General features: G+C 41.0%; 1 protein-coding gene across 1 annotated transcript in view; it reads right to left on the bottom strand.

The window, feature by feature from the left end:
* rpa1 (replication protein A1) overlaps positions 1-23,520 on the bottom strand; it is a 109,625-nt gene extending 86,105 nt beyond the window's left edge. The window contains exons 1-3 of the mRNA XM_072243165.1: positions 23,331-23,520; positions 11,502-11,549; positions 2,549-2,621 (exon numbers count right to left, since the gene is read on the bottom strand). Of these exons, the coding sequence (XP_072099266.1) occupies positions 2,549-2,621; positions 11,502-11,549; positions 23,331-23,363 (154 nt within the window). The 5' untranslated portion in view covers positions 23,364-23,520. The remainder of the gene's footprint in view (positions 1-2,548; positions 2,622-11,501; positions 11,550-23,330) is intronic.
* Between the last annotated feature and the right edge of the window lie 67 nt (positions 23,521-23,587).

A 23,587-nucleotide genomic window follows, 5' to 3' on the forward strand; every position in this document is an offset into this window, starting at 1 on the left:
GGAAAGATGTGCTTAGTGGTGGGATCCCGTTGGAGGTGGCGGAAGTTACAGAGAATAATATGTTGGACCCGGAGGCTGGTGGGGTGGTAGGTGAGAACCAGGGGAACCCTATTCCTAGTGGGGTGGCGGGAGGATGGAGTGAGAGCAGATGTACGTGAAATGGGGGAGATGCGTTTAAGGGCAGAGTTGATAGTGGAGGAAGGGAAGCCCTTCTTTAAAAAAGGAAGACATCTCCCTCGTCCTAGAATGAAAAGCCTCATCCTGAGAGCAGATGCGGCAGAGACGGAGGAATTGCGAGAAGGGGATGGCGTTTTTGCAAGAGACAGGGTGAGAAGAGGAATAGTCCAGATAGCTGTGAGAGTCAGTAGGCTTATAGTAGACATCAGTGGATAAGCTGTCTCCAGAGACAGAGACAGAAAGATCTAGAAAGGGGAGGGAGGTGTCGGAAATGGACCAGGTAAACTTGAGGGCAGGGTGAAAGTTGGAGGCAAAGTTAATAAAGTCAACGAGTTCTGCATGCGTGCAGGAAGCAGCACCAATGCAGTCGTCGATGTAGCGAAGGAAAAGTGGGGGACAGATACTAGAATAGGCACGGAACATAGATTGTTCCACAAACCCAACAAAAAGGCAGGCATAGCTAGGACCCATACGGGAATAAAGGGGGCCTTTTCTGGTTGACTGCCAGTAACTGGTGGTGTTCCTCAGGGGTCAGTATTGGGACTGCTACTTTTCACACTGTTTGTCAATGATTTAGATAGTCGAATTGATGGCTTTGGGGCAACGCTTGCGAATGTTACAAAGATAGGTGGAGGGGTAGGTAGTGCTGAGGAAGCAATGTGATTGCAATAGGACTGAGACAAATTGGAAGAATGGTCAAAAAAGTGGCAGATGGAATACAGTGTTGGGAAATGTATGATAATGCATTTTGGTAAAAGAACAATGGTGCAAACTATCTAAATGGGGAGAAAATTCAAATCAGAGGTGCAAAGGGACTTAAGAATCCTCATGCAAGACTCACAGAAGGTTAATTCACAGGTTGAGTCTATGGTAAAGGAGGAAAATGCAATGTTGGCATTTATTTCAAGGGGAATAGAATATAAAAACAAGGGGATAGTGCTGAAACTTTATAAGACACTAATCAGGCCGCACTTGGGAGTACTGTCAACAGTTTTGGATCCTTTATCTCAGAAAGGATGTGTCGTCATTGGAGAGAGTCCAGAGGTTCACAAGGATAATTCCAGGAGTGAAGTGGTTAACACACAAGGAGTGTTTGGCACCTTTGGGCCTGTACTCACCGGAATTTAGAAGAATGCTTGGGGAATCTCATTAAAACCTATCAAATGCTGAAAGGACTAGATAAGGTGGATGTGGAGAAGATGTTTCCTCTGGTGGGGGCATCCAGAACTAGAATTAAGGGATGACCTTTTAGAACAGAAGGAGAATTTTTTTTAGCCAGGGTAGTGAATCCCTGGAATGCTATGCCACAGTCTGCGGTGGAGGTCAAGTCCATCATCATATTCAAAGCTGAAGTTGATAAGATTCCTAATTGGATGGGGCATCAAGGAATACAGTGAGAGGGTAGGTGTGTGGGGTTGAATGGGATCCGGGATCAGCCATGATGAAATGGCAGAGCAGACTCAATGAGCCGAATGGCCTAAATCTCCTCCTGTGTTAGCAGGCTAATTGGTCACATAGGTATAATTGGGCAGCATGGGATTGTCGGGTTAGGCGGCCTGTTACCAGGCCTCATCTCTAAATAAAATGCCAACATCACAAAGGTACCTTAGCAACATCAGTTACTGCACATTCCGCAGGACCAAGAGCCTAAGCTGATGCCACTTCCTGCACCAGGAAGAGGTATTCAATAGTTCTGAAAAACTCTGCTGTTCCTCCATTTTTACATAGACTTGCTTAAGCATAGGAAGGAAATAATATTCTAATTGACCGAAAACATTTAATTTTCACAAATGATTAGACCAACCTCTGGGAAAGTGTGGTTACCCAAAACCAATGCTACAGTTTCAAAACTTCTGTTTAAAAACAAAACAAACCCTTCTATATTTTCAAGCAACACACACAAAATACTGGAGGAACTCAGCAGGCCAGGCAGCATCTATGGAAGAGTACAGTTGACATTTCCGGCTGAGACCCTGTATTTTCCCCATTCCATCCAAAATCTTTCTGTCCTTTAGGTTTAGGCATCTGTACATCTCTTCTCCCATTTCCAATGTAAACCTGCCGATCACTGTTCTGAACTCATGCTTTGTAGAAGGGGAAAAGAAATTCCACATAGCCCTCCATTTAAAAGGCCTCTCAATACCCATATCTTTCACTTATCCTTAATCCCTGTGCAACTGTGAAATAACTTCTCATTACATTAAGAGCACCATATAAGTGGCTGTAGTTCCAGTTTAAAATTGGAATATATCCATAATCCATAATTAGTATGCTAATACCTTGCATAAAATTCCATAAATTGGTTGAACAATTAAATCATTTTTTTTTATTTAGCCAATGCAAGCAACTAAGTTCTTTCTTCAATACTTACATGACAGTGTATGGATTCCATCACTCATTAGTACGCGGTACCTTGGGGGCCCATTTGTAATTTTTCGAATACTCTGTGAACAAAATGAATTGCTTACAGTGGAGAGGCAGTATTGTCCATTAATAACTATTACAATAAATGCAACGGCACACAAAAGGGACCCTTTCCAGTGCAGTCACCCAAATGGACCTTGATCATTAAAACTTAAGCAATTCATTGTTGCAGTCACAACAGGTATGTTGCACCTCCATATAGTGTTTACAGTGAAATATAACAGGACAGATTACATATTAATTCTGTCACAATTCACCTTGATTTACCATAACGACACCGTAGATTCTTAAGTGCAAATTGAATTTCTACAATCTTATGTGCTAGTTTATAATGCGTTTGGCTCAAAGGCCGCACCACCCACAAATATGGCACACTCGAGAGGAATTAATCACCATAGCGAATTCCTGCTAATTGTGTTTGCTGTTTGTTTGTGGGTCTTTGAAGCAGCTTTCAAAAAAATTAAGCTGCCTCTTTTTGGCACAAAGACATGGGCATGGAAAGATAGGTTTTAAAAACAATCTAATTTGAAAAGAAAATGACAACTGGACTCCAATCGAACTGGCAAATGAATGTACATTTTAAAAAGTACTATTTTCAACAATACAAAATTAAGTTACATAGTCTATTTTCAGTTGTATTAATCAAAGCGCAATTAACCACAAAAAGTATCAAGGACATTTTAAAAAATATTTTACTGCATTGGATCACAAGTTTTGCATGTATCAACCTGCAAGTAGGTCTGAATGGAAAGTGAGATTTAAAAAAAAGTACTTTAAGACTAGTGTAAATTTCTGTGAAATTTGCAACTTGATTCAGTCGAGATGCTCATGAAGGAATGCTGCCAACTGGCACATTCATTCCAGGCTGCAAAAGTACGTGTTGAGAGACAAACTGAGGCTTGGTGCTGCCATGGCAATGGCTTGGTGGGGAAGGACCAGTATGGTAGTGTTCTACTGGAAATGGTGGGCCCAGGTTAAGCAGCCTCATGTGAGGCCCCTCAAGCATTGTAAAGTTCAAACTTCAAAGTAAAACTATCAAAGAACATGTTATTCACCATATACAACCCCGAGATTCATTTTCTTGCAGGCATACTCAAAAAAATCCAAGAATCATAATGGAATAAATGAAAGACTGCACCCAACAGGGTGGACAAACAATGTGCAAAAGATAAAAGAAAAAAAATAATAAATAAGCAATATCTAGAACATGAGATGAAGAGTCTTTGAAAGCGAGTCCATAGGTTGTGGAAATAGCTCAGTGACGGGGGCAAGTGATGTTGAGTGAAGTTATCACCACTAGTTCAATAGCCCATAGGTTGAGGGACAATAGCCATTCCTGAACCTGGTGGTGTGAGCCCTGAGGCTCCTGTACCTTCATCCTGTGGCAGCAATGGGAAGAGAGTGTGAGCTGGGTGGTGGGGGAATCACTGATGATAGATGTTGTTTTCCTGTGCTCCACATAGATGTATCAATGAAGGACTGGGCTGTATCCACTACTTTTCGTAGAATATTCTGTTCAAATGCATTGGTGTTTGTATACCAGGCTGTGATGTAGTCAGTCAATATAATATCCAGTACACAAACACAGAAGTTTGTTGAGGATGATGGTATTGAATGCCAAGCTATAGTTGATAAAGAAATCCTTAAGTTTGCACCTTTGCTGCTCAGATGTTCCAGGGCTAAGTGAAAAACCAATGAAATGACATCTGCTGCTGACCTGTGGTGCTAGTAGGCAAATTGAAGCAGATCCAAGTCGCTTCTTAGACAAGAGCTGATGTGTTTCATCAGAGGTAGGAAGATTTGGATAGGGAATTTTATCCAAGTTTTGGCAGGAGAGTGCACAACTGTAATGTGGACTGAAGTGAGTAATAGGTTGTAAGTACAAGAAACCACTCAGATGTCCAAAACTCCCACTACCACTCACTCCAAGAGTAGGGCTCTTCCACCACTGGAAAGGGAGGGGCCTGGCCAGATGAGGAAGCCCCTCAAATACTGTAGTAACACACCACCCCAGAAGGCCACATGAGCAGCAACAGTGCTATTGATGTTTTTGAAGGTAACAAAACAGTACTGAAAGCCTTAACTATGAATGTAAAGGATTAAAAGGCATTGCACTGTTGATTCTTACAAATACTTTAAAGATCTTGAATAAAGTTTATTTTGATTTAAAAAAAACTTGATTGTGGAAGGAAACCTGCACCCCACTGACTGGATACATTTAGTGCCCCTCCAAACCACCAATGCTACTAATAGCACAAAATATCAATGCTTAAAAAAAAAACTAAGGCAAGTGCAAGAATGCACAAACCGTGAACTTCTGATTGAGCCTATTAAATCCATTATGTCTACTGTACTCCCTTGCAGGGTCCCCAGTAGTACTGCTGAGAAATCTGGCTGCCGAGCCCATGCCATTTTGTCATGGTGTAGGTTTCACACCACCATTTATTTCAATGGAGAGGAATGGGTGCAAAAGATGTAGCTTTAAGGCAATTTATGTTGTTTTCTGAACTGAATAAATTAATTTCTTTCCAAATAGTTTGATTTTCAAAATTCTTTGAATTTTAAAAATTTCATTAGTTTAATTTCATATTCAAATGCAGCTGAAAAATTATTCTTTCAGCTTCTTTAACACGGCTCCACCAGCTGTCATGACAGAATGTTTTTTTTTAAAAATCAAAAGGTTATCAAAAGGTCAGAGAGCCTTACAAAACAAGTCGCTGATCCCAACTCAAGAGGTTATTTTGTGTAATTATGGAAGAAAGTTTCCCCACAGGAAAGACAAAGGCAACTTTCGCACTCCACTTCAGTGACTTGTAAGGTACATAAAAACAGATTTGTGTTCGTATGCTGCAGAAATATGTTCCTATATTACTGACATTCTACAAATATGCAAAACAAGATTTGTGAAAACAAGTATAGTTCCCTTCTAATCTAATCTGGAGAATTTATAATGGAGAGCAAAGTAGTAGAATAATTACACCAAAAGGGCAGAAGTTCTGGGAAATTTATGGAATGAAGGTTCTAAGGCAAAGAAATTTTTTAAAAAACTTAGAATCAATTAATAAGTAACACTAGAAAAATGAATGGCATGGAAAGCTAATGCATCTTCAGAGTCTGATGATCTACAGCCAAGTACTAAAAAAAAAGCCATAGAAATAATGGATGCATTGGGGTCATCTTCTAAAGTCCTATTGATAATGAAAGTATTCCCACAGATTGGAGGACAGAAAAATGTAAACATACTTTAAAAAAAATAAGAAAACAGGGAATTAACAGACGTTAGCTTAACATCAATAGCAAGGAAAATGCTACATTCTATTATAAAGGGTGTAATATCAGAACACTTGGAAAACATCAACAGGATGAGATAAAACCCAAATAGATTTAAGAAGGATATGGTGTTGACTGTAACTGGTACAGAGCCTAGGGATGAACCAGTGGATTTGGTCTATTTGGATCTTCAGGATGCCTTTGTTGAATGTCAGAGGAAAGGGCACAAAATTAACATAGAATTACGGGTATATACTGGTATGCAATGAAAATAGCTTGACAGACAAAATAGAGTAGGAAGATTTTTTTTGTAGCGGCAGATGGCGACTAGCAGGGTACAGTAAAAATCTCTGCTTGGGCTCCAGCTATGCAGACATACATACATCTGCAATTTGACAAAGTCACTGAATGCAACATTCAAATTTGCCAACAACACAAAGCTGGGTGGTTTGGAGATGTGAGATTGACACAAACAGACCAAGGCAATTAGGTGGCAAAAGTAGACTAAAGCATGGCAGATGCAGTATAACATGGATAAACATGAAATCACCCATCAAGTTTAAAAAGAGATCTAAGTAGCGATAGATTGGGAAATATTGGTGTACAAATGGATCACAACATCCTTGTGCATTAGTCAGTGAAAACAAACAGGTTTAATAACTAGTTACAGTAGCAAAAAGTATGTTGATCATTGCTCAAGAGTAAATACAGGAAAAATGATGTCTTGCTAAAATTGCACAAGATCTTGACAAGACCACAGAGAAATAGAGAGCAGTTTTGCTTTCCATGCTGAAGGATATATTTGGTCTAGAAAGAATACAATGCAGGCTCACTAGATTCCTGGGATGCAAAGACTTGAATGAAAAGAAATATAACTGAAATTTCAAAAAACTGACAGATGTTTGGAGATGTTTTCTGGCTGAGGCTCTAGATTCAGTGAAATATCCTACAAAAGGTCGTGGATTCTGTCTAGTACACCACGAGTAAAGTCCTCCCAACCATTGAGCACATCCACATGAAACGCTGTTGTAGGAAAGCAGCATCCATCAGGGATTCCCACCACCCAGGACATGCTCCCTTCTCGCTGCTGCCATCAGGTAGAAGGTACAAGAGCTTCAGGACTCGAACCACCAGCTTCAAGAATAGTTATTACCCTACACCCATCAGGCTTTGGAATAGAAGGAGATAACAATGCTCACTTGCCCCATCATTGAAATATTCCAACGACCAATGATCTTACTTTAAGTTCTCTTTATCTCATCTTGTGTTCTTGTTATTTATTGCTATTTATTTATATTTGCACTTGCAGTTTGTCTTCAGCACTGTAGTTGATCTTGTTCTAGTTAATATTCTAAAGATTTACCGAGTATGCCTATAGGAAAACTAATCTCAGGGTTGTATATGGTGACATATGTATTTTGATAATTAAAATTTACATTTTGAATTCAAGGAATCCCTACTGTCACTCAAGGAATAGTTAAACTGAAATTCTCTAGCACAAAAAGGCATTTAGGGGGCATGAACAGACAGCAAGAATATGACATTTGAGAGAGTAGCCAACTCATTTTTCCACATTTCTATCGCTGCAAAACATTCAAAGTGTCAAAATCAAAGTAGTATCACACTTTATTAAAACATACAGTATTGAATGTTTTATTATTAAATCTGTCATGCTCACTTTACAGTGACTTTAAGGGGATTGCATATCATTATTAACATAGCACATTTCAAAGAGATCAAAGGTTTTTTTAAAAAAAAAGACATCTCATAAGTATACCAAGCTCCTCAAAATGCTCAGTAAATGTATTAAGAGCAATATTTTCTTCCCTCTTCCCTCCCTTCAAAATAAATCATATAATAAAATTATTACAGTAAAACTCTAATACTCTAGCACACTTGTGGTGCTATAGTGGCAGATTTCACTATCAGATGTTACTGATATATATGCAATAAAGCACTTACTTTCAATAGAGGATGCAATAGTTGTCATTCTATGGAATTCTATTATTTGAAGACTATATTTGCTTTCATTAAAATATACTATTGTGGCAACCAACACCACCGCAAAAGGAAAACAAATACAGTCCTGTCATCCTGATGTAGTTAACAAGATTGCCAGAATCTATTAAGTGCTCAGAGGGCATCATAACTAAATAATACAACAGAGGAGAGTCATGTGGATTTATCAAAGGGAAATTAAGTTTGACAAATCTATGCACTTTCAATAAGGGTGGGAATTTGATGCATTGGAAGTCCAAAAAGCCTATACAAGAGATTATTAGTGAAATGAGAGCACACAGGTTTGGAGGTGACAAACAACAAATAAAGTATGAATAAGTAGTCACTTTTCAAGTCAGAAAACTATAACTGCTAGTGTTTCATGGGGATCTGTACTAAAGGCCAATATTTGGTGAGCAAGTCCATGTGTAATAGATTAATGTTCTGATATACAAAAGTTCAGTAGGTTTCTGAAAACTCAGAGGTTTCAAGAGAACAGGCCAAATGAAAAATATTAAGTCATTCAGTAATGGTTTAAGAAAAAAAACCAGTACTTTTTAACATGATTTGGAAGCATTCTCCTGCAGATCTCACATGGTTAGTGATAGAAAAATGTTAACCATCAGAGGGACGCAGGCCCCTTTGTGTATGATTTACTGCAGATTACTTGTCATGGCATGTAACAAGGAAATCAAACCGTTACTGATGCAGTTAATGTGGAAACTCCACTCTGAAAGAGGCAGAACAAAGGCAAACGTGGTCACTGGGATTGGTAGAAATGCAAAGTAATGCATTATTGTGGGGCTCCTAAAGAGACTCAGTGGCTCTCGATTCCTTCACAAATGCTCCTTCTCCATTCTGTGCAGTACAGGGCAAGGATCCCCATGAGTCAGTGGGTATGTCAATGCTTCCTTTAGGCAGCTTTCAGAATTTCATTGATTTAATTTCTTTGCCCTTCCTCTGGCAATACCTTGCCAAGACAGACCATGGAATGCCTGCTTCAGCAGTCTGGTGTCTGGCATGCACAAAATATGTATGTGCTGCCCATTGGACTGGACCAAATACACTAAGCCTGAACGCTTAGGTTTATCCACCAGGCAGAGAACTTTGATATTGCGTCTCATATCCCGACACCGGGTTGACCAATGCATTCGGCGTTTGAAGCGCCTGGTAGTTTTCCTTACTTCAAAAGGCAAGAGATCACTGCTACCAGAGGAAAAGTAAATTCAGCCATGCTCAAGTGGCAGAGCATACACCTGTGTTGGGTTTGATATCTTGATCTTCTAATATCTTCCTTTGTTGAGGGGTAGTTCCAAAGATATGAATAGCCCACAATTTTCAGGATTTCATTGTGCAGTGGGAAAGAGCAATACAGACTCTTTTGGACTTGCTATAAACATCCACATTCTTGAATATGCTTCACTAAAAAAGTCAATGACCAAATAGCAGCATGCACACACATCATCTGCATACCAATTTGATGACGATATTTGCACTGGAAATATCACAGGTTGAATAGTTCCCCATACACCCTGTAGTTTAGCTCCATTGTATTGGCAAGCTTGTTGGAGGTGAGCTACAATGTTATGGAAAGACAGAAAATATTGGGACGATGAGCAGCCTTATTTGACACCACTCTTTGAAGCTACATTCTATTGCAATCTCTTTGGGTAAAATCAGCTTGTAGGTGTAGAGGTAAGGGCAGCAAATTCAAATGGAATAAAAAAAAAACTTGGTCAAAAACAACTACATATAGTGGCTAACGTCACAGTCTGCATTTCTTGTGGAATTGTTACATAGAGAAAGTAAGATGCTTTGTGTCTCCAGAATCCATAATGAGTTAGGGAGCGACTGTTCAGTCACTGAAAAGAAGCATTCCCAGAAGATACTGAGTCGTCACAAGCCCTGGTATTTTACACCACAAGATATAGGAGCAGAATCAGGACATTTGGCCCATTGAGTCTGCTCCACCATTTGATCTTCACTGATTTATTGTCACTCTTCATTGTAAAATCCCTCCACTGGTAAAACAGCGAAGAGTCTCTTCACAAGTACTAAACCATGGTGGACATTAGGGTAGATTGAGCAATGGAGACAATCCACCAAAGAGACTTAGATAAATTTTACTGGACCATATCCAGAATAGCTTTCTGGTCTTTCTGCATATGCAATAGGGTTAGTGTTATTAAGACTCGCCAGATAATGGAATGCTGAGTATTCATCTTTATCCTACAAAAGATTAAACATATTGGACCCATGTCTGGTTGATTCTGGCATGGTCCTGGAGGACTGGAAAACTGCAAATGTCACCCTACTCTTAAGAAGGGAGGAAGACAAAACAGGAGATTTTTCGGCCAGTTAGCCTAACTTCAGCGGTTGGGAAAGTGTTGGAGTCCATTAAGGACGAGGCTTTGGGGTACTCAAGAGACCAATCATAAAATAAGTGAAAGTCAGCATGGTTTCCGTAAAGGGAATTCTTCAAGGAAGTAACAAGCAGGGTAGACAAAGAAGGGGCAGTAGATGTCATCTACTTGGATTTTCAGAAGGCATTTGATAAGATGCCTCACATGAGGCTGCTTAACAAGGCAAAATCCAATGGTGTTACAGGAAGTATCCTGATATGGATAGAAGTACGGCTGACAGGCAGGAGGAAGCGAGTGACAATAATGGGGGCCTTTTCTGGTTGGCTGCCAGTGACTAGTGGTGTTCCTCAGGGGTCAGTATTGGGACCGCTACTTTTCACACTGTTTGTCAATGATTTAGATAGTGAAATTGATGGCTTTGTGCCAAAGTTTGCAGATGATACAAAGATAGGTGGATGGGTAGGTCTTGCTGAGGAAGCAACGCGATTGCAGTAGGACTGAGACAAATTGAAAGAATGGTCAAAAAAGTGGCAGATGGAATACAGTGTTGGGAAATGTATGATAATGCATTTTGGTAAAAGGAACAATAATACAGACTATTATCTAAATAGGGAGAAAATTCAAACATCAGAGGTGAAAAGGGACTTAGGAATCCTCGTGCAAGACTCCCAGAAGGTTAATTCACAGGCTGAGTCTGTGGTAAAGGCAGCAAATGCAATGTTGGCATTTATTTCAAGGGGAATAGAATATAAAAACAAGGAGATAATGCTGAAACTTTATAAGACACTAGTCAGGCCGCACTTGGGAGTATTGTCAACAGTTTTGGGCCCCTCATCTCAGAAAGCATATACTGTCATTGGAGAGAGTCCAGATGAGTTTCACGAGGGTAATTCCAGGAGTGAAGGGATTAACACACGAGGACTGTTTAGCAGCTTTGGGCCTGCACTCACTGGAATTTAGTAGAATGCTTGGAGATTATCTTACCTATTGCAGAAAGGTTCCAAGGAGCCAAAAAGTATTTTCATGTTATTTCTTAAAAATTTTACTGTAAAAAAAAATTATGAACAAAAGTCCCTTGCAACAAAGGTGGATCAAGTTAACAAAGGAAGGATTGGGCAATAGATTTGCTGTGACAGTTACTGCTATGGGAATTATTTTTATGGAAACATACTTAGTGTGGAAATCATATTGTACAAGATATTTAACTTCTGTAAAGGCTAATCAGTGGACCCAACTACCAGTCATGAACTATAAAAAAAGGTTACTTACAATTACTTGTAAAAGTGGCTGTGAAGGAGTTCCCCCTTGAACTATTGACTGCAAAATACAAGTGAAAGAGTTATTATTAAAGAGAAATGCATTAGGAACACTTGTGGAAAAACCAATCCAAGACCTTCGATATGCTACAAAGATGAACATTTGGATACCCAAGTATTGTTGTTGTTCCTTTTCACACCTTGCGGCGCACTGGCGGGGGGGCGGGGGCAACTTTGCTGTTGCTTTAGCATCTGTCTGTTTTTTTGAGGCCAAGTTGTTAGCTCAACATTCAACCCAGCACAGATGGAAAGCTTGCAAGAAGCCAGCTGGATTCAAAATTGGGTCCACTCACCTTAGAGAATGGTGCGGATGCCACTACACCATCAGCCAGCTTCAAGTACTCTGTACTTAAATTCAAAGAGATTGTGCAAGAGAAGATCATCCACAACATTACACTTCACTGCTAGAGCTGTTGCAGCATTTCTTTATACTGATAGAAGATTGTTCTATTCAGCAGCTCCCCAACAAACATTTTGAATTCAGATTGCAGACAAAAAACAAAGTCAATGTGACTGTACCCTTTCCATTTAAAGGTAGTCATATTGTGATTATGTTACTGGATTGGATTAATGTCCAAAAGCCTGGACAATTGATCCACAGACACGTTCAAATCATGATACAAATTGAAATTCAAGGAAATAAATTGATCTAGAATTGAAATAATGGAAGTACTGGACTGTTATTGAAAACCAATCCAGCTCATCAACTTCCTTCAAGGAAATTGACAGCAAGGGTGCAGAAATGTGCCTTTTTCAACCACTAATTCTGCCAAGCTCAATCTTGGTTTCACCTTTGGATAACCTATCCCTGAATTTTCCTCAGTTTACTTCATTAACGTCTCTACCACCATCTCAGAGGATAGTTCTGCATCTAATACCCATTACTACCTCAGTCTCTCACAGTTATATTTAACCACATGCTTCCTCTAATGATCCGTCCATTCTCATTCTTCTGGCTATCTATTCTAATGACTACAGTTTCCACAGTCTGAGAAACCAGTCTTTTTAAAAAAAAAATACATAAACTAAATACCTTTCCAAGTTGATTGAAATATTACCCACGCCTGGTCCAATGGCTAGGCTTTCTCATCCACTTTCCTCTCTCCGTTATCAAAGACACAATATTGTAATCTTCACTTTCCACTAATCTGGCCTCATTAAACATTACCATAATGTACTCAAAGACATTTTGAATCTCTCATCACTACAGTCAGAAGTCCCCACCTGCTTCAAAAGGCAACAATTATACCAGTGCCCAAAAAGAGCAGTGAACTGCCTGAACAACTATTGCCCAGTAGCACTCACATCTACAGTGATGAAATGCTTTGAAAGGTTGGTTATGGCTAGACTCAGTTCCTGCCTCAGCAAGGACCTGGACCCACTGCAATTTACCTATCGCCACAATAGGTCTACGGCGGACATCACAGCCTTGGGTCACCTGGACAATACAAATACCTATGCCAGGGTGCCGTTTATTGACTACAGCTCAGCGTTTAACACCATCATTCCTACAGACCTGATTGAAAAGCTACAGAACCTGGGCCTCTATACCTCCGTCTGTAACTGGATCCTTCACTTCTTAACCCGAAGTCTACAAACTGCGTGGATTGGAAATAACATCTCCACCACGTTGACAATCAACGCTGGCGTACCACAGGGATGTATGCTTAGCCCACTACTCTACACCAATGACTGTGAGACTAGGCATAGTTCAAATGCCATGTATAGATTTGCTGATGATATAACCATTGTTGACAGAATCTCAGATGGTGACGAGATGGCATATAGGAGAAAGACCAGCTAGCTGAATGGCATTACAGCAACAACCTTGCACTCAGCATTAGCGAGACCAAAAAGCTGATTGTGGAGTTCAGAAAGGGAACACAAACCAATCCTCAGGAGGGATCAGAAGTGAAGTGAGCAATTTCAAGTTCCTGGGTGTCATTATCTGAGGACCTAACCTGGTCGCAACATATCGATGCAGCCATGAAGGCGGTAAGATTGCAGCTATATTTCATTAGAAGTTTGGGGAAATTTGGTTTGTCACCTAAAACACTCAAATTTCTACAGGTGTACCATGGAGAGCATTTTGAGTGGCTGCATCACCATCTGGTATGGGGCAGGGGTAGTAGAAGGGGCTACCTCACAAGATCAAAATAAGTTGCAGAAACTTGCAAAATTAGTCAGTTCTATCATGGGTCTAGCTTCCATAGAGTCAAAGACATCTTCAAGGAGGGTCTCAGGAAGGTGGCGTCCATTATTAAGGATCCCCACAACCCAAGACATGCCCTCTTCTCAATGCTACCATGAAGCAAGCCTGAATGCACACTCAGCGATTCAGGAACAGCTTCTTTCCCTCTGCCATCCAATTTCTAAATGGACACTCAATCTGCGAAAACTACCTCAATCTTTTTATTTGTTTTTGCACTACTTAATTTAATATACATATCTTACCGTAATTCAGATTTTAAAAATACATTTATCATGTATTGCATTGTACCTATTGAAACCTATACCGCTGCTGCAAAGTTAACTAATTTCACAATATATGCTGGTGATATCAAACCCAATTCTGATTCTGCTACCTTGAGATATTTTCTCCTGGTGTTTCAGTAGTCTAAGATCATTTTCTCCACAACTCTCTGGTTCACGTTTCTGTTCCCATGAACCTCCAACTCCTTTCTCTCAGCACATTTTCATACAACCAGATGTGGTGCAAAAAGAGCAGAGAGAGCCAAAAAAGTAGTGAGATCGTGTGCATGGATTCATTGCCCATTTAGAAATCTGATGGGGGGGAAGAAGCTGTTCCTGAAATGTTGAGTGTGTCTTCTGTGCCGATGAGAAGAGAGCATGTCCTGGTGATGGGGGTCCTTAAAAATGGATGCCACGTTTTTGAGGCATCACCTATTGAAAGTGCCCTCGATGTTGTGGAGGCTAGTGCCCATGTTGGAGTGGGCCAAGACCACGCTTTCTCCAGCTTTTTCCTCAATCCTGTGCAGTGGCCTTTCCATATCAGATGGTAATGCTACGGTGTACCTCTAGAAATTTGAGTCTTCGGTGACATACCAAGTTGTCTCACACACAAAATGAAATATAGCTGCTGCCCTGCGTTTTCTGTAGTTTCATCAATATGTTGGGTCCAGGATCGATCTTGAGAAGTTGACACCCAGTAACTTGAAACTGCTCACTGTTCCCACTTCTGATCCCTTGATGAGGTCTGGTGTGGGTTCTCTCAACTTCCCCTTCCTGAAGTAAACAATCAATTCCATGGTCTCACTGACTCTGAGTGCAAGGTTATTGGTGCAACACTCAACCAGCTGATCTATCTTGCTTCTGTATGCCTCCTCAACATCATCTGAAACAGAATAGTTGTGTCATTAGCAAATCTACATATGCCATTTGAGCTGTGCCTAGCCATACAGTCATGGGTGTAGCAAGAGTATAGTGGGCCAAGCATGCATCCTTCAGGTATGCCAATGATGATTGTCAGCATGGAGAGGTTATTTCTAATCTGCACAGATTGTGGTCTCTCAGTGAGGAATTCAAGGATCCAGTTGCAGAGAGAAGCACAGAGCCAAAGTTTTGGAGCTTGTTGATTAGAAGTGAGGGGATGCTTGTGGCCAACGTGAAAACTGCGTACTCCTTTGCAGATGGGGGGGAGTGAGTGGGTAATTATGATGTGGTCTATCTCTTTATGCAGAGACTCTATGCTACTGATACATTGCCTCCATATCATTGGAAATACTCCCTCTCTACTTTGAGCAGTTAAGAACCAGAAATGCCCAGGAGTTAATGGGAATGTTGCAATTCCAAAGGGCTTTGTGAACAGTTTCCTTCATTTGCCTGGAATCTCTAGTCATGAACAGGCTTGTAATAGAGAGGGCCAGCTACAACATACGTCTCAAGGTAATGTAAAAATTGCATCAATACCAATTCTGCAAAAGTTTGCCAAATTCCATAAGATGTCCTACATCAATACCCAACTTGACAACCCCAGTACTGAGACACTCAGTTGGTGATATTGAGTGACATGCCCAACAACAGACTCCCAGAACAGACTGAAAGTCTCACAATTATGTGTCCTCTACACCAGAAGCCAAATGCAGATTTGGTGCTCATTCTGCAGCTCACCATCTAGACCACAAAAGGAGATCCTGGGCTTGCATTTTAATTCTCTTCTCCATCACATTCCCACTCTTGACTTCGGTCTTCTATGCTATGTGAATAAAGCTCAACTTTGTTTCAGAGAACAGCACCTCAGATATTGACATAGTACTTAAATTTTATAACCAGCTTTACTAATTCTGATGAAGGATGCCATTGTAACATTAACTGTGTTTCTCCACATAGGCCTCTTGATTTGCAATGTATTTCCAACATTTTTATTTGTTTCCATTAAGGAAATTTTCCAACCTTCCCTAGTCTGCTGTTTATAGCACTAGACCCACCAATGCTTTGTCAATTTAGGAGCAATTACGGATGAAGAATAAATGCCAGCCTTCCCAGAGACGAGGGACAACCACATCCAATGTGAATCTTCCCCATTAATAGGTAGCAGGAAATGCGGTAAAAACATTTTCCCCACAGTAGAATGTGCCAGAATATTTGAATTAAAATTCAAAATTACATGTATAGTTTTCTTTACAGTTGTATTCCCTATTGCATTATTGTTATTTTTCTACTGAAATGTCAGGCATGTACATATTGGTTTTTTTTTACAACTGACGTACTACAGAGCAAATAACTGCTCCCTAGGCATACATCAAATGTTTCATAAATCAGTGTACTTCTTTCTACAATGTCTAAACAAAAGTAACAAGACATTTTCATCAGAGAATTTTTATTGCATAGCATCTCACTTAAATATTGCATATTCCACTGAGCATCTTCAAAAGACAAATTTGTTTTTTCAAATCAAGTGTTGGCACCATAAGCATAATGCCTATTTAATAAAAACACAGAACTATGTCCCTTTAGTTGCCTAGTTATAGAGTACTATAGATCAGAAACAAGCCCTTCAGCCCATTTAGCTTGAGCCAAACTGTTACTCTGACTAGTCTCACTGACCCAAACCCAGACCATAGCCTTCCATATCCCTCCCATGTACAATGGAGCTAGAAAGTGTATGAACCCTTTAGAATTTTCTCTATTTCTGCAATAAATATGACCTAAAATGCGATCAGATCTTTACACAAGTCCTAAAACTAGATAGAGAACCCAATTAAATAACACAGAAAACATTATCTGTTCGCTTATCTGTTGAAAAAAAATAATCCAATATTACATGTATTTGTTGGAAAAAGTACGTGAACCTCTAGGAATGTCAGTTCATTTAAAGAGGAAATTAGAGTCAGGTGTTTCAATCAATGGGATGACAATCAGGTGTGAGTATAGGATCTCTGCCCTACTTAAAGAACATAAATCTGGGTCTTCACTATCAAAGTCTGATCATCACCACACAGATTTTTGGAAGTGCGCCATGCCTCGATCAAAGAAAATTGTTGATGCTTGCCATGCTGGAAAAGGATACATAACTATTCCTAAAGAGATTGGGCTCCACCAATCCACAGATGGTGTACAAATGGAGGAAATTCAACACTATTGTTACTCTCCCCAGGAGTGGTCAACTGACAAAAATCACTACATGAGCAAGGCGGGTAATATTCCAGAAAGTCACAAAGAACCCCAGGGTAACATATAAGGAGCTACAGGCCTCTCTTGCATTGGCTAATGTCAGTGTTCATGAGTCTACCATCAGGCAAACCTTGAACAACAATAGTGTGCATGGCAGGATTGCAAGGAGAAAGCCACTACTCTCCAAGAAGAGCATTGCTGCCTGTCTAAACTTTGTTAAAGACCACACGGATAAACAGAAGGCCATTGGAAGAATGTTCTGTGGACGGATGAGTCCAAAATAGAACTTTTTGACTTACATGAGAAGTGTTATGTTTTTCGAAAGCAACCACTGCATTCCAGCACAAGAACCTCAAGCCATCTGTGAAATATGGCGGTGGTAGTGGCACGGTTAAGGCCAGCTCTGCTGCCTCAGGACCAGGACAACTTGCCATCATTGATGGAGCTATGAATTCTAAACTGTACCAGCAAATTCTACAGGAAAATCAGGTATCCATCCATGACATGAAGTTCAAGAGAAAGTGGGTCATACAGCAAGACAATGACCATAAACACACAAGTAGGTCTATCAAGAATGATTAAAGCAGAGAAAAAAAAATATCACGTTTTGGAATGGTTATGTCAAAGTCCTGACCTTAATCCTACAGAAATGTTGTGGAAGGACCTGAAGCAAGCAGACATGCAAGGAAGCCCACCAACATCCCAGAGTTGAAGCAGTTTTGTTACAGAGGAATGGCCTAAATTCCTCCAAGCCGATGTGCAGGATTGATCAATTAACTGAAAACATCTAGTTGAAGTTATTGCTGTACAAGGCGGTCACATCAGTTACTGAAAGCAAAGGTTCACATACTTACTGCAACAAATACATGTTATCATTTTTCTCAATAAATAAAGGGTATAATGTTTCTGTTTTATTTATTTAATTTGGTTCTCTACCTAGTTTTAGAACTTGCGTGGAGATCTGATCACATTTTTGGTCATATTTATGCAGAAATAGAGAAAATTCTAAAGGGTTCACAAACTTTCCAGCTCCGCTATACTTACCCAAATGTTGCAATCAAACCTGCATCCACCACTTGCACCGACAGTTTGTTCCACTCTCGCGTCACTGAGTGAAGTAGTTTCCCCATATTCCCTTTACACATTTCATCTTTCACCCTTACTCTATGACCTTTAGTTTTCATCTAATACAACCTCATGGGAAAAGCCTGCTTGCATCTACCTTATCTCTACCTCTCATAATTTTGACCCTTCTAGCAAATCACCCCTTCTCCTCTTATGCTAGAGGGAAAAAAGTACTGATCTATTCAACCTTCCAGTATACAAGGGGTGATTGATAAGTTTATGGCCTAAGGTAGAAGAGTCAATTTTAGAAAATCTAGCACATTTATCAATATAGTCCCCTCCTACATTTCCACACTTAGTCCAACTGTCGTGGAGCATACGGATCTTGGACCTCCAGAAAGTGTCCACAGACGGGTGATTGATAAGTTCATGGCCTAGGTAGAAGGAGATGTGTTCTACGGCTCTCATTACATGCACATGCAGTTCAACTCTGAGCGATTATGCAGAAAGTTTGAAGTTAATTACTCTTTTCCTTCTACCTTAGGCCACGAACTTATCAAATCACCCCACATAATTCAGTTCTTCAAGTCCTAGCAACATCTTTGTAAATTTTCCCTGCACTCTTTCAATCTTATCAATAGCTTACCTGTATGTAGGTAGATGACTAGTATCTAGACCGGGGTAGGCAACCTTAAGCACAAATGATTTTTTAGCATGCGTTATTCATTAATTTGAGGCAAAACATAACAAGATGGATTTAAATGGATAATTCCCATATTTCAAGTTTTTTTTTATGGCATTTATCTGGCCCACCATCTGCTCATTAATACGCGATCCGGCCCACAGAGGCAAAAAGGTTGCCAACCCCTGATCTAGACTTTGGAATTTACTCCCAAGTTTACCCTTCTTGCTCCCTTAGACCACTCAAATCTTCCTCTGAGGAATTTTCTGGTCAACTACTCAATATCAAATTTAGCTCGATCATAGGAGGGATCCAGTGTTCAGCAAAAATTAAGGAAACAAAGTCCAATAAGTTCAGTACATCCAGGAAGTTTTAGATCCAAGAATATCATCCCACACACCTTCAATTATGAATAGGTATGAAGGGGAAACCTTTAGTTAAAACTTTGCAAAATTTCACAGGTTCTGAAAAAGTCCCAGGGGTTTGGAAAATCACAAGCTAGGAGACATAACGCAAGAAAACTATAGACCAGGCTGAATGAGGACCTGAATTATAGTGAAAGGTTCAATATAAGGAGCAACACCTTACATTCCATCTGGGTAGCCTCCAACCTGATGGCACGAATATCAATTCCTCCTTCCGCTAAAATCAAAATTTTCTCCCCCCCTCCCCTCTTCTTCTATTCCCCACTCTAGCCTTTTAGCTTTCTAACCTGTCTATCACTTCTCCTAGCTCTACTACTCCTTCCCTTTCTCCTATTGTCCACTCTCATCTTTCCCCGATGTTGGGGAAGTCCAGAACGAGGGGTCACAGTTTGAGGATAAAGGGGAAGCCTTTTAGGACTGAGATTAGGAAAAACTTCTTCACACAGAGAGTGGTGAATCTGTGGAATTCTCTGCCACAGGAAACAGTTGAGGCCAGTTCATTGGCTATATTTAAGAGGGAGTTAGATATGGCCCTTGTGGCCAAAGGGATCAGGAGGTATGGAGAGAAGGCAGGTTCAGGGTTCTGAGTTGGATGATCAGCCATGATCATACTGAATGGCGGTGCAGGTTCGCGGGGCCAAATGGTCTACTCCTGCACCTATTTTCTATGTTTCTATCTCCTATCAGATTCCTTCCTGTCCAGGCTTTACCTTTTCTACTGACTTGGCTTCTACCACCTTCTAGCTATCCTGCTCCCCACCCCCTCCCACCTTTTTATTCTGGTGTCTTCCCCCTTCGTTTCCAGTCCTGAAGGAGGGTCTCAGCCTGAAACATAGGTACTACCTGAACTGCTGAGTTCCTCCAGCATTTTGGATTTGCAGCATCTGCTTTCGTCTGTCTCATGTGTGTTATTGAGGATATGCTGGAATCATAAAAGATATAATAGGACATCTAGAAAATTAGAAATGACAGTAATCCTGCATTCACTGTCACACCATTTGAGATATTGTATGACCCTTCAGCAACCAACCAGTCCAGTCAAGAAGCTGCAGAGAAGCAGCTGTAGCTCAGGGAAACTGCAAGTTGCACAGAAAACATTGCACACCAGGTTTTGGAGCACAAAGTTTTGTAATCAAAGATCAAGACAATTCAAATGTTCTTGGATTTTCCCCCAACAAGACCCCTGCTCCTTCACAGTGGAAATCTGCCCCTGGAGTAGATCAAGCCTTGTACCACAGTCAATGGCAAGTATGGTCTCATGTATGTTTGGGCAAGATGAAACAAAGATACTAACTGTGATGCAGTTTTATACTGCATATTTCAATCACTAAACATGGCTTTGAAGATTGCAGCCATCAGTTAGTGCAGTGCCAAAAGCATTCTGCAATGTGTTGCAACTTCGGGTAATGTCGCCAAGATGAAGTGCGTGTGAATCATTTTTGCTGGTGTGGCTTACCCCACTTCACTATCTGTTGATGGTAGTCATACATCATTCTGGTCAGGGGCAACAAAGGTTGCTTCGACCTGGGTGCTCTACTGAGCGGAAAGATCTTTATCACCGAAGACAGTCCACTATCATCTCTACAGTCCAGCAGCTCCCATTGGTCCCAACACCACCAGGCCAGTTGCCTGGGCAGTGATTTAACTGCAGAGACATCAGAAAACTCCAAATCAGGTCCAAACCGCTGCAGATGGAAAGGTCTCAAGGGTCCATGGTTTACCTCCAGGGGGAAAGAAAAACTTTCTTTATATTGCAAGCTGGCATCAGCTTGCTCAGCCTAGAATGAATTCTCTATGATCCAAAGTTTTCATTAGTCCTATACTATTTCCTACTCACTCTTCCCCTCCCCCCCCACCCAACTATCTCTAAACTATATGCATTGTGTATACTTTCAGGTAAGCCTTCTGCAGTGTCAAGCTTCAGCACCTATGTGCTACGTGAGCTGTGTGCAATTCTGCCCTTACCTTATACATTGAAATGGCAAAAGGGCTCTTCTGGAGTTTCATAACACCATTGATAGGCGAGTAGTCACACACAAGTTCCATTGTTCACTTTACCCTACAGCCCCACAATCAAAAAGCCAGGCAGAACAGCATTGCATAACCTCTTGTACTTTGGAGGTTTTAAATGACAAGCAGGAGAATCTGTTAATACTATTAACCCTGGATGAACTGACAATGTCAGTGCATTCCAACAAGGCATGCAAGGCCCTTAACATTTCAGTGATCCCTCTCATCAGTTCAACAGTCACTTTGACACCTCCACCCCCTGCCCCCCCCCCAGTGAACACTGGGAGCATGCCACAGACCACCTCCGGCACTCCAGTGGAGTACCCAACTCCAATACTCCTTCCTCAGCGGCAGCTGCAAACAGGCAGCTTGATGCTTAATCCTTGCTAAGACTGGAGCCATTGAGCTCCCCTGTCATTCTCCAATAAACCAATGAATTAGACTTGCAGCATCCCACACCAAAGTCCAACAGGGCCTTGCAATCACGAGAAAAGCAACTAGGATGATCATTCATTGTCAGACTGCACACCTCCTTCACATAATCATGCCTCTCTGTCGCAGTGCACAAAGTCCAGCTCCTTCAGTTTCTCCACCAATGAACAATTTCGCTGATGGGGTAGACCTGCAGTGCTTCAAGTTCTTAATGTCCAGCAGAGTCTTGTGATTGTAAAAAAAATAAGTTGAAAATATAGACACCACCACCTTTGGTTGACCCCACTGCATCTGAGCACACCTCACACCTTACCAGACAAATATACTGTGTTGTGCACCTTGTACTGAGGGAAATTGTTTCATTTGGTAGTATAAATGTGTGTGGCTGAATGGCAATAAACTTGAACTTGAAAATTACAGCTTGCCAGTTGGGATGTATTTGGCTGCAAGGAATGGAAACATAGAACTATGCTCTAACTGGTAGCACTTCAGAAACTTTAGAAGGGAATTATCATTCTCTGCTGCTAGTACAAGGGTCAAGAGGAAGATGTTTTGCCATTTTCTGATCAAAGCAGATCACTAATTCTATCCAAGATCTTGCCAATCAAATCAAATCAAATCTAGTCTGGGTCCATTAATTAACCCAGCTCAGCCAAACCATACTTATCAGGAAGAGCTCCAATAACCTTTCACTACAGAAGGACACAATTACCTGCACACAGGACGAAGGAGGTAGACTTGCCTCATATTCTCCTCTTTTTTCGCATTGACAAGTGCTACCAGAGCTCTACAGGTCAAAATCCACACACGCAATAGAGACCAAATCACAAACAAGAGATAATCTGCAGATGCTGTAAATCCAAGCAACACACACAAAATGCTGGAGGAACTCAGCAAGTCAGGCATCTATGGAAAAGAGTAAACAGTCAACCTTTCTTCAAGACCTGTACAGGTCAACCTTGCAGATTGTTAATGTTCTCACTGCAGTTTATGGGATCTTGCCATGCAAATCGCCAACTGGTTTCCCATAGCGCAGAAGTTAATATACTTCAGGAGTGGAATCTTTACCACAAAGCACTCCCAATTACATAAGACACTAGAGAAATAAACATTTTCTGGGGGGGAGGGGAGTAGGCGTTATGCAAATTCTCCTTTCTAAACAGAACATTAACCTGAAAAGTTTCTCTCTTAACAGAAACTGTTGTTCATGTTCTATTTATTCTGTGTGAAGAAGCACGGCAACTCCAGGCTTCCATTGCGTTTTATTTCCGTGAGTTGAGTCTGGGGCCCAGTGTGCGTAGGTGTGATACCTTTCCATTCCTTACAACAACATGCAGGGAATATCACTCCAATGTCCATTCTAAAGGCTGCTTTACATTTCACTTCTCTCTTTTTACCCCCACACTACCCTTAAAGAACGGCAATAAAACACGAACTACTGAAAAAGCAACTACGCACGCTGATGCTGACAGGTTATACAAGAGGCAACGGAGGCACGCTTCCGTGAGGTTAGTTTAACAAGGTGCACACGTACCGCAATGGCGCCCTCGGACAATCTGATCGCCATTCCCCCGACTTTGAAGCAGATTTAATATTCCAGCAGCCGCCCGCACTTTACAGCGTGGCGCCAAAAGTACCTCCGCAATTCGCGCGCTCTCGCTCCCCTGCCCCACGACGTCAACGACGCCGGTACCGCTTAAGGCGCAAGCGCACTGCCATTACTACCAAAGCGGCGAGGCTTCATTCTCTTCCCTGCGCATGTGCGCTGCCCTCGCCTGTGGGCTGCGTGAT

Source organism: Mobula birostris, chromosome 25, assembly GCF_030028105.1.
Source record: "Mobula birostris isolate sMobBir1 chromosome 25, sMobBir1.hap1, whole genome shotgun sequence".
Lineage (NCBI taxonomy): Eukaryota > Metazoa > Chordata > Chondrichthyes > Myliobatiformes > Myliobatidae > Mobula > Mobula birostris.